Raw genomic sequence first — 12,270 nt, forward strand, 5'->3', positions numbered from 1 at the left:
ACGGCTTTTCCTCACTGTGCCAAGTTCAACTGGCACACAAACAGTTGTAACACTGAAGGAGCGCTTTGATAGGCAGAGAGCCAGAATAGAGCAGAATCCTGGCGGCCAAGGGAATGTAGTTTATTGAGAAGGAGCGGGTGGTCAACGGTATCAAAGGTTGCAGAGAGGTCAAGTAGGCGTATGGAGTACTGGCTGTTGGCTTTAGCAGTTGGTAAATAGTGAGTTTTAGTAAGGCAGTTGCCGTGGAGTGCAGCAACTTAGCAAAAGCCAGACTGTAAGGGGTCAAGAAGGTTATTTTTACTGAGAGGAGCTAAGATGGTTGTAGACTAAGCGTTCTAGAGATGTGTGCAAACCTAGTGGCCAACTACAAGAAAAAAGTCTGACCTCTGTATTTGCTTACAAGGGTTTTGCCACCAAGTCATGTTTTGGGAAGGGGTCAAATACTTGTTTCCCTCACTGTACAATCTAGTAGACTTAGAAAAATAACGTAGAACAAAGCTTTTAAAAAAAACTCTCATTGCTAGCTCGTAGGGCCCATTCAGACTAGAACATCCTAGCGGGAAATTCATGTTTCCTAATGTCGCCCCAAAGGCAGGGCATGTGCTTTCTCTGAATCGCGTGGTGCATTTTAAAAGTAGTTCATGCACTACATTTTGGTGTGATCCAGTGATATTTCGGCCCATTTAAATGTGATATACAGAACACTCGTGCCTTGATGACTAAACTTAAATGGACTAAGCCCCCTTTCACACTGTGGTGGGAGGTGCGGTGGTGGTATAGCACCGGTATTTTTAGTGCGCCTTTAACCCCCCGCTAGCGGCCGAAAAAGGGTTAATAATGCCTGCAATGCACCTCTGCAGAGGTGCAATGCGGGCGGTGTAGCCGCAGTTTCCCATTGATTTCAATGGGTGGAGGAGCGGTAAACTCACCGCTCCAAAGATGCTGCTGTCAGGACTTTTGGAGCGGTCCTGCTAGCGCACCACTCCAGTGTAAAGGCCCTCGGCCTTTAACACTGGTGAAACGGCATCCACTGTTTAGGGTCGGGTTGACGGCGCTATTTTTACTATTTTTGCTATTGCCTGCAAACCGCCCCAGTGTGAAAGGGGCTTTATCAATGTATCTAGCAATTTAAGGGTTATTGGTGATTCACAAAAAACAAACAGCGCTTGCTGATAGCATAACACATATAAAATAAATATTAAAAAAACAATATAAAAAGCGCGGCTTTTATATTGTTTTTTTATTTCTCTGTCATCACACGCTAGCCGCCGCCTAAAAACTGTGTTGTGTTAGCGCGGTTTTTTTTGTTGTATATAAAATAAATATTAAAGTGGTTGTAAAGGTTCCCCTTTAAAAAAACAAACATGTCATACTTGCCTCCACTGTGCAGTTCATTTTGCACAGAGTGGCCCCAAGCCTCCTGTTCTGGGGTCCGACGGCGGCTCTCTCGGCTCCTCTCCGCAATAGATAACCCCCCTCTGGAAAGCTCTCTCCCGAGGGGCTTACCTTGCGGGTGCGCTCCCGTGTCATACACTCGGCATCCATATTTGCCGATTGTATGACCCGGCCCTGGCGCCTGCGTCATTGGTTTCTTGGAAAATAAATTGTTCACAACAATTGTCATAGGACTTGTGTACATTGTTTCACATGTTTTTTTTGTTTATAATTTGAGGACTTTCACTTAACATGTATCATAGATCTCGAAGAATTAATATTATCAGCAAGCGCTGGCTGTTCAGAGTTTTTTTCTGTTTTTTGTGAATCACTAATAACTTTTTAAATGGGCTAAAAATCGCATCGCATTGCATTGCACTGAATCTCACTGGAATTTGACCAAGCAGAAGTTTCTTACTTGGCTACATCCTATTTATATGTCCAATTTGATTTTAATATGGTAAACAGTCTTGGTATTTGAATGCCAAAAATAAAAAATTAAGTAGTGAGCTTACTGCTTTTCCATCTACTTGGCTTACTTAATATATCTATTTTATAGCTTGTATGTACTGTGTAAAACGTACGAGAAACAATATACATTATTGTATTTGAGAAATTTGAAACTGCTCATCTGCTTTGCCGAAGGCAGAATATGTTCTATTTTTGACATTCAAGAAATATGTTCTTGTTTTGGAGATCGTCTATTCCACTGTGAAATGTAAAATAATGAATAAAATCCCTTCTAAATATGTATCAATTTTATGATAGACCAGCAATATCTAATATTTTGTTTTGTATGGGAATTTTGTTCTTGTACAGATCCTCTGGATGCAATTGATGTGGACTGGTCTAGTCTAATGCCCAAGCAGGCAATGGAACCTCGTGAATCTGGCGCTGCCCTCCTGAAATTCACACCTGGCGCTGTGCTACTGCGAGTTGGCATTTCAAAACGTTTAGCTGGGCCCGACTTGTTCAATAAAGTTAAAGAAACTTGCCAGCAAGCTATAGAAAAACCTAATGGTAAGGTTTTTTTTATTATTATATTTAAACCTGTACTATGGGCACATTGTGAATTGTTTAGGTATGATTGTTTTGTTTAGGCAATGATCCAAGAGTCCTGTGGCAGCCAGTGTTGGTGTCATCTTGTTCCCATGACCCCAAGACCTGTGGGAGCAGTTACTTGTCATAAAAAGGTACCTGCTCACACAAGGGAGCAAGAGGGGCTAGGAGGCTGATGAGCAGTACTTTTAAGTGAAGGTCTATTTTAACCTGTTACCGACCGCCCACTGTATATGTACGTCCTCTTTTTAAAGATGGATATCTCGGTAACGGCAGCAGCTGCTGCCACAACCGAGGTATCCATCTTTTCAGTGGGCGGTCCGGTAAACGATAACAGCGGTCTCCGCGGCGGATTTGCCGCGAGATCGCCGTTATCGGTGGCGGGAGAGGGGGCCCGCCGCTTACCGGAGCCGTCGGTAGCGCCGGAGGCGATCGGGTGCTGCTTCCTAGTCAGTGAGGGCAAGATGGCCTCCACCCGTCCTCATAGCTTTTCTGGGCGGAAGTGACGTCAAAACGTCAGTCCCACCCAGCGTCTTAAAGAGACAATTTTTTTGTTATTTTTTTAAATGACAAATTTTCCATTTTTTTTTTTCTTGCATTTAAGTCAAAATATGAGATCTGAGGTCTTTTTGACCCCAGATCTCATATGTAAGAGGACCTGTCATGCTTTTCTCTATTACAAGGGATGTTTACATTCCTTGTAATAGGAATAAAAATTATACATTTTTTTTATTTCAGTGTAAAAAAATATAAAATCAATAATAATAAATAAGAAAACAAACAACATTTTTTTTTAAAGCGCCCCGTCGAGCTTGCGCGCAGAAGCGAACGCATACGCGAGTAGCGCCCGCATATGAGACCGGTGTTCAAACCACACAAGTGAGGTATCACTAGATCGTTAGATCGAGAGCAATAATTCTAGCCCTAGACCTACTCTAGCTCAAAAAATGCAACCTATAGAATTTTTTAAACGTCACCTATCGAGATTTTCTCTTCCGTTCATAGACGGACACAGCCTTCTTTGACAGTAGGGTTATATCCGCTTTCACTAGGAGAGTTTAACTCTACTGTCAAAGAAGGCTGTGTCCGTCTATGAACTCAGAGAAATGGATTTTACGGTGAGTACAAAAATCCTATTTTTATGGGTAAAAGTTTGACGCCATGCCACGAGCGGGCGCAATTTTTAAGCGTGACATGTTGGGTATCATTTTACTCGGCGTAACATTATCTTTCACAATATATAAAAAAATTGGGCCAAATTGTCTTATTTTTTAATTAAAAAAAGTGAATTTTTTTCAAAAAAAGTGCGCTTGTAAGACCGCTGCGCAAATACGGTGTGACAAAAAGTATTGCAATGACCGCCATTTTATTCTCTAGGGTGTTAGAAAAAATATATATATAATTTTGGAGGGTTTTAAGTAATTTTCTAGCAAAAAAAAACTGTTTTAGTCTTGTAAACGCCGAATCTGAAAAACAGGCTCGGGGGTAAAGTGGTTAAGGATGTGTTGAATATGCCTTATTTCATATAGCATGCTGCCTTTTTTTTTTTTTTACCCCCTCAGTGATGCAACAAAACCATAATTACAGTGCTGATTCAATGCTGCAAAAATATTTTAAAATGTGAAAATTCATAACCATAACAATCGTGATCATAGTCCACAAATCGGTGCAAAGTAAATTAAAAAAAATGGCTTTTAAACCGAATCAGTCCAAACAGAATTGGTGCAAACAAAAATGTCCCATTACTGTTCTTCCAAGTGTAAAAAATATGGGAATATGCACTTTTCACAATTATGTCTCCTTGTAAGATTAGGCAAGCACAGCTTTTATTCATGCCACAGATCTTGTGTGGTGCAACATGTCTTCCCAAAGATACAGATGACATTACCACTGCTACGGGTGACCTCGGCATTAACAGTAATATTAACACATTAAATGTGCTTGTGTGGCTGGCAGAGACCAGTGCTCAAAATAGACTAGAACAACTTACCCAGATCTGATGGCATATACCTGAGAGTTCTCAAAGAACTTGGGCATGTTAAAGCCAGACCATTATTTCTAAATTTGAAGGAAAGCTTACTGACTGGAATGGTAAAAACGTGTTGGCCAATTACAAATGGGGTATATAAAAAAAAAAAGATATTTACCTGCTAACTACAGCCTAGTCCAGTGATGGCGAACCTTGGCACCCCAGATGTTTTGGAACTACATTTCCCATGATGCTCAACTACACTGCAGAGTGCATGAGCATCATGGGAAATGTAGTTCCAAAACCTCTGGGGTGCCAAGGTTCGCCATCACTGGCCTAGTCAGTATGTAAGCTATTGAAGGAAAGCTATGGGACCAAATCTAATAATCTGCTGATTAAAAGATTATTTTATTTTTTTAACTCCTCTTGCCAGACCAACCCTTTAACATTCTATGAGAAGGTAAACTGTAATTTGGATGCAGGAAGACTTTGGGATGTAGTGTACCTAGATATCACTAAGGCATTTGATGCAGTACCCTATAAATCCTTATTTTACAAATATATTAGGGTCTTTTGGCACTTATAAGAAGATGTATGTACCTGGATAGAAAACTGGTTACAGGAGCATATCCAGAGGGTGGCGATTTAATGGCATATTTTCTGAATGGTCTAGAGTTGTGAGCAGAATGCCCCAGGGCTCTGTTCTGGGACCAGTTTTCTTTTAACTTTTTTCATAAATAAATTATATATATATATATATATATATATATATATATATATATATATATATATATATATATATATATATATATATATATATATATATATATATATATATATATATATATATTTTTTTTTTCAACCTCAGTGTTTGCTGATAAAAACTAGTTAAAAATGGAGGTTGGACATGTAGACGTGCTAAAAATATTAATGAAAAAAAGGTTACCTCAATAAACCTATATATAAAATACAAAAAATGTATTGGCTTAATACCATTTGCATATTTACCACCTGTTGAGGTGTGTGTGTGTTTTTTTTTTTCTGATTTGCCTGTTGATATGATTTAGAACCGTTCAAAGTCCTCTCTGCATTATTGAATGTAATGGTATACCTTTTTGCTGTTGAGCTAGCAAAGTAACTTTTTTTTTTTTAAGTAACCCTTTTATGTTTTTTTATGCTGTACATAAAAAAGAATATCCATAAAGGTTTTTTTGTTTGTAAGTAGGGCACAATTTGCTTGATAACATTTGCAAGGATACTCATTTATAGACTGGATGTACATATTGGTTTAGTTGGTTTTGAGCTGCATTTGTGACACTCTTCATGATGTGTTTACATGCGCTCCATTGCCTTTCAAAGCTCTTATATCGCGCATTGACACAAAAAATTGGACATGAAAAAAATGAACAAGGCGCTGCATCTCTAAACTAGCACCATTAAAAACCATACCAAACCTATGCACCTTTTGTTAACCACTTAAGCCCCGGACCATATTGCTGCCTAAAGACCCAAGGGGTTTTTACAGTTCGGGACTGCGTCGCTTTAACAGACAATTGCGCGGTTGTGCGACGTGGCTCCCAAACAAAATTGGCGTCCTTTTTTCCCCACAAATAGAGCTTTCTTTTGGTGGTATTTGATCACCTCTGCGGTTTTTATTTTTTGCGCTATAAACAAAAATAGAGCGACAATTTTGAAAAAAATGCAATATTTTTTTCTTTTTGCTGTAATAAATATCCCCCAAAAACATATATAATTTTTTTTTTCCTCAGTTTAGGCCGATACGTGTTCTTCTACCTATTTTTGGTAAAAAAAATCGCAATAATCGTTTATCGGTTGGTTTGCGCAAAATTTATAGCGTTTACAAAATAGGGGATAGTTTTTTTGCATTTTTTTTATTTTTTTTTATTTTTTACTACTAATGGCGGCGATCAGCGATTTTTTTCGTGACTGCGACATTATGGCGGACACTTCGGACAATTTTGACACATTTTTGGGACCATTGTCATTTTCACAGCAAAAAAATGCATTTAAATTGCATTGTTTATTGTGAAAATGACAGTTGCAGTTTGGGAGTTAACCACAGGGGGCGCTGTAGGAGTTAGGGTTTACTTTGTGTGTGTTTACTAGTGTAGGGGGTGTGGCTGTAGGAATGACATCATCGATCGGGTCTTCCCTATAAATGGAATCACCCGATCGATGCGCCGCCACAGTGAAGCACGGGGAAGCCGTGTTTACACACGGCTCTCCCCGTTCTTCAGCTCCGGGGAGCGACGGCGCGGCTAAAAACAAATAGCTGCGCCGTCGTCCCGGATCGCTCCCCGAGCGGACCTGACCTCCGCATGTACCGGGGGGGGGGGGTCCCGATCGGACCCCCCACCCACGTCTAGCAGAGGACGTACAGGTACGTACATGTGCCTGTCCGTGCCATTCTGCTGACGTATATGTACATGAGGAGGTCGGGAAGTGGTTAATGTATGTTAAAATGCAGAGGGGCCAATGGGCCTATAATCTTTCTTTCTTTCTTTCTTTCTTTCTTTTTTCTTTCTTTCTTTTTTCTTTCTTTCTTTTTTCTTTCTTTCTTTCTTTCTTTCTTTCTTTTTCTTTCTTTTTCTTTCTTTCTTTCTTTTTCTTTCTTTCTTTTTTCTTCTTTCTTTTTTCTTTCTTTCTTTTTTCTTCTTTCTTTTTTCTTTCTTTCTTTTTTCTTTCTTTCTTTCTTTTTTCTTTCTTTCTTTTTTCTTTCTTTCTTTTTTCTTTCTTTCTTTCTTTTTCTTTCTTTCTTTTTTCTTCTTTCTTTTTTCTTTCTTTTTCTTTCTTTCCTTTTTCTTTCTTTTTCTTTCTTTCCTTTTTCTTTCTTTTTTTTCTTCTTTCTTTTTTCTTTCTTTTTCTTTCTTTTCTTTTTTCTTCTTTCTTTCTTTCTTTCTTTCTTTCTTTCTCCTTTCTTTCTTTCTTTCTTTCTTTCTTTCTTTCTTTCTTTCTCCTTTCTTTCTTTCTTTCTCTCTCTTTTTCTTTCTTTCTTTCTTTCTTTCTTTCTTTCTTTCTTTCTTTCTTTCTTTCTTTTTCTTTCTTTTCTTTTTTCTTCTTTCTTTCTTTTTTCTTCTTTTTTCTTCTTTTTTCTTCTTTCTTTCTTTTTTCTTCTTTCTTTCTTTCTTTCTTTCTTTCTTTCTTTCTTTCTTTCTTTCTTTCTTTCTTTCTCTCTCTTTTTCTTTTCTTTCTTTCTTTCTTCTGTATATCCTTTTTGAAATTACTTTTGTATGCATTTTGGATATGTTGATTAATTTGTGGTGCATTTTATGGCATTTATGTTTACAATTGTTTCACTGCTGTTTTTGCTTTGGTTAAAAACTGAACTCTAATTTTATTTAGAAGCAGAAAACTTGTTTGAACATGAGCTCGGATCTCTAAACATGGCTGCACTACTCAGAAGAAGGGAGAGAGCTGGCTTACTCAGTAAACTTGGGCCCTGTTGTAAAGCTCTGTGTTCTAGAAGGGACTTGGCAATTCGTAAGCAACTTGTGCAAAATGAAAAGGTAATGAAATCTGCTAATCTAATAATTTTGTGTGTGTGTATGTTATATTTATAAATATATACATTTTAAGTGGTTGGAAACCTTTGACATAAAATATGAACAAAGCATATTCTTTTAAAGTGTGTTTCAATCCAGTCTTAAAAGGGTTGTAAAGGTACAATTATTTTTTTCCCCTAAATAGCTTCCTTTACCTTAGTGCAGTCTTCCTTCACTTGCCTCATCCTTCGATTTTGCTTTTAAATGTCCTTATTTCGTCTGAGAAATCCTCACTTCCTGTTCTTCTTCTGTCTGTAACTCCACACAGTAATGCAAGGCTTTCTCCCTGGTGTGGAGTGTCGTGCTCGCCCCCTCCCTTGGACTACAGGAGAGTCAGGACGCTTTCTACGTGGCAGATAGAGGAGCTGTGTGTTAGTGGGCGTCCTGACTCTCCTGTAGTCCAAGGGAGGGGGCGAGCACTACACTCCACACCAGGGAGAAAGTGTTGCATTACTGTGTGGAGTTACAGACAGAAGAACAGGAAGTGAGGATTTCTCAGAAGAAATAAGGACATTTAAAAGTAAAATCGAAAGAATGAGGTAAGTGAAGGAGGACCTCCACTAAGGTAAAGGAAGCTATTTAGGAAAAAAATGTTTTACCTTTACAACCCCTTTAAGTGTAATTTCTGTCCCCTGCTATCTGCCACTTCTGACAGGTTTTTCTGACACCAAGAAAAAAGTGACTGCAGGTGGCTTCAGCACACAGCCTGGTTAACCGCTTCAGCTCCTGTGTCCCATCCCTCAATTCTCACTGAGCTCTGAAATGTAATTTCTAACCCCCCATTTCTGAAAGCTCAGACATGCGATATAAATGATTGACTTTGAAGAAAGTGCTGCAGATTATCAGGCACAACTTATATATATATATATATATATACACACACACACGCACGCACCTCGGATGGTAGCCGTGATCTCTTGATCATCACTGCAGCAATGTTTGAGAGCCAGTGATTCCCTAATAACAAAGTGATCAAAGCAGCTATACAGCCTTCAGCTATGAGATCGGTTTACATAATTACAATTATTAACTCTGGCGAAGAGGGGCTTTAAAAGGTGATATGATTGCATTATAAAAATATATCAAAGGTGACTCCATAATGTCAGGTTTGAAGAAAAAAAAAGGTTGAACCATAGATTTTGGAAAGGGTTCTTTACTGTTTGAGCAGTAAAAATGTGGAACTTCCTCCCCCAGGAAGTGGTACTAGCTGATTGTCAACAACTTAAAAAAAAAACTCAGAAAGCAAGACCATACAGGGCTATGAGAATGAGAATAAAAATCACACACAGGTTTATCTGGATGAAGCTGATTTTATTTATTTCAACCTTGTTAACAATAAAAAAATTTAAGAACGTAAATTTGACTTTTTTTTTCTCTTTTTTTTTTTTTTTTTTCCCTCTCCTACCAGGGCACTGTGAAACAGACTTACTCGAATCCTCCATTGGTTGACAGTGAGCTTCTAAGATTAAGTTTGCGTCTCTTCAAAAGAAAAACGGCAGCTTCATATCCGGAAAGGACTGATGATTTCAGACATTCTGTACCAAACAAAAAGACAGAGACTTGTGTTTCCTAATTCCCCTTAAGACTGGTTGTGATCATAAACTTTGAATGTGTCTCACTAAACAATGTGCAGCCATTTTTAAACTTGACCTACTTCACGACCCTCTTATGAAAAGTAAAGATTTGTTTTATATTATTTCCATTTTTTTTTTTTTTTTACAAAACTGTAAATATTTAAATATGCTGTGGTTTGTTGGTACTGGTTGATTGGTTAGCGGTCTTTTGGTACAAATTTTTAATGTCCCTTTGTTAACAGGATTCAGCAGGCACTTTTGAAAGGTGCCACAGATGGTTTTCTAGCTCCATTCACACACGTGTTCAAAAACATAATTTCAAAACCAGCTGGTATCTTTTCACATCTTTTATTTTCCTAAAAAATTACAGAACCGTATAAAACCTCCCAAACAACCCAATGTTTTTGGAAAGTAAACACCCGGGGTGATATTTGTTTTAAACACAATTTTTCTGTTATTTAAAATGCAGTGGCAGGATGGAGATGAGGGGGCTAATGTGCAGAATAAGGTAGACATAGAAGTTAGTGTTATTAAACCCAGTAATGTGTAATGGTTAATCTGCCTTCGTGTGATGCCAGTATCATGTGACCTGGCTATCTCTGAGAAGAAGTAATTATTCTCTCCAACATAACACAACTGAGCATGTGCAGGTTGGCTACCCTGCCTGTGTTAGCTGGCGCCCCCCCACACAGTGCCAAAAGTCCTTGCCCTTTCCAAATACGCAGCAGCTGAAAAAAAATCATTTATGTCAACGTGTCCCATAGGAAAACATGTAAATGAATTGTGCGTTTCTGCAAAAAACAGGTGTGAACCCAGGCCTGAGATGTTTAGTAACATAATAGGGTTAAAAAAACAAAAATTAATACAATAAGAGCAAATAATCGCTACTGTAAGTCCCCTTTCACACTTATACGACTTGTCTCACGATTTTGTACTGCAAAATCGTATGACAAGTCATTCTCCATGATTTTCAATGAACACCATTCGTACTGGCACGACTTTTAAAGGGGTGGTTCACCCTAAAAACTACTTTTTTTTTATTACACTGGCCCCCCACATTACAATACGATTAAGGCTATTATTTATTTTTTTGATGCTGTACATACCTTTGTACAGCATATTCACCCGTGGCTTCCGGCTTGCGAGTCCCGCGGGAGTCGGCGTTCCTAACAACATGTCTGTGATTGACCAAAAACGAGCCCCCCCCCCATCGCGTAAGCCGCGTCACGATTGGCGAAAGGAGCCGAACGGCGATGCGCAGTATAGCGCCGACTCGCCGTTCGGCTCCTTTCGCCAACCGTGACGGGGCTTACGCGACGGGGGGGAGCTCGGTTTTGGTCAAAACGTCAATCACAGACATGTTAGGAACGCCCACTACCGCGGGAATCGCAACCCCGAAGCCACGGGTGAATATGCTGTACAAAGGTATGTACAGCATAAAAAAATAAATAATAGCCTTAATCGTATTGTAATGTGGGGGGCCAGTGTAATAAAAAAAAGTAGTTTTTAGGGTGAACCACCCCTTTAAGTAGTGCCGACTTCAAAGTAGTCCCTGCACTACTTTGGTCCAACTTCCATGCAAGTTTATGTCCATAGACCTCAATGTTAAACCCTCAAGTAGCATGCAAATCGTACCTGAATAATATAGACACGATTTCAGTACAACTTTGTAAGCACAAGCAGCTTTTTAACCCTTGTCCCACCCAATCCTTTCAGCATAGAAGCCCCTCTCAAGCACATTTTCCACCACACATTCACTTCCTGATTATTCCCTCAGGAACAATGTGCTCCAAACAGGGAAAAAAGACGTATTCGATTTATCCGTGAGTGCCCAGCTATTTATGATTTGTGTGACCCAAACTACAAAGACAAGATAAACTACAAAGACAATATCCCACTGACCACCAATGAAGGGGACATTCTTCCCACTGACCACCAATGTAAGAAGCATTCTTCTCACTGACCACCAATTTAAGGGACATCCTTCCAACTGACCACCAATGTAAGAAACATCCTTCCAACTGACCACCAATGTAAGAAACATCCTTCCAACTGACCACCAATGTAAGAAACATCCTTCCAACTGACCACCAATGTAAGAAACATCCTTCCAACTGACCACCAATGTAAGAAACATCCTTCCAACTGACCACCAATGTAAGAAACATCCTTCCAACTGACCACCAATGTAAGAAACATCCTTCCAACTGACCACCAATGTAAGAAACATCCTTCCAACTGACCACCAATGTAAGAAACATCCTTCCAACTGACCACCAATGTAAGAAACATCCTTCCAACTGACCACCAATGTAAGAAACATCCTTCCAACTGACCACCAATGTAAGAAACATCCTTCCCACTGACCACCAATGTAAGGAGAATTCTTCCCACTGACCAACAATTTAAGGGACATCCTTCCAACTAACCACCAATGTAAGAAACATCCTTCCAACTGACCACCAATGTAGGAAACATCCTTCCAACTGACCACCAATGTAAGAAACATCCTTCCAACTGACCACCAATGTAAGGAGAATTCTTCTCACTGACCACCAATGTAAGGAGCATTCTTCCCACTGACCATCAATGTAAGAAGCATTCTTCTCACTGACCACCAATTTAAGGAGCATTCTTCCCACTGACCACCAATGTAAGGAGCATTCTTCTC

At 39.2% G+C, this 12,270-nt stretch overlaps 1 protein-coding gene across 8 annotated transcripts in view; it reads left to right on the top strand.

Moving 5' to 3' along the window:
* Positions 1–9,721, top strand: part of ZC3H13 (zinc finger CCCH-type containing 13) — an 83,976-nt gene extending 74,255 nt beyond the window's left edge. For all 8 annotated transcript variants that reach the window (XM_040341264.1, XM_040341263.1, XM_040341268.1 and 5 more), the window contains 3 exons: positions 2,254–2,454; positions 7,826–7,989; positions 9,434–9,721. In XM_040341264.1, coding sequence (XP_040197198.1) covers positions 2,254–2,454; positions 7,826–7,989; positions 9,434–9,598 — 530 coding nt within the window. In that variant the 3' untranslated portion in view covers positions 9,599–9,721. The remainder of the gene's footprint in view (positions 1–2,253; positions 2,455–7,825; positions 7,990–9,433) is intronic.
* The last annotated feature ends 2,549 nt before the right edge of the window (positions 9,722–12,270 follow it).

This window comes from Rana temporaria, chromosome 2, assembly GCF_905171775.1.
Source record: "Rana temporaria chromosome 2, aRanTem1.1, whole genome shotgun sequence".
NCBI lineage: Eukaryota > Metazoa > Chordata > Amphibia > Anura > Ranidae > Rana > Rana temporaria.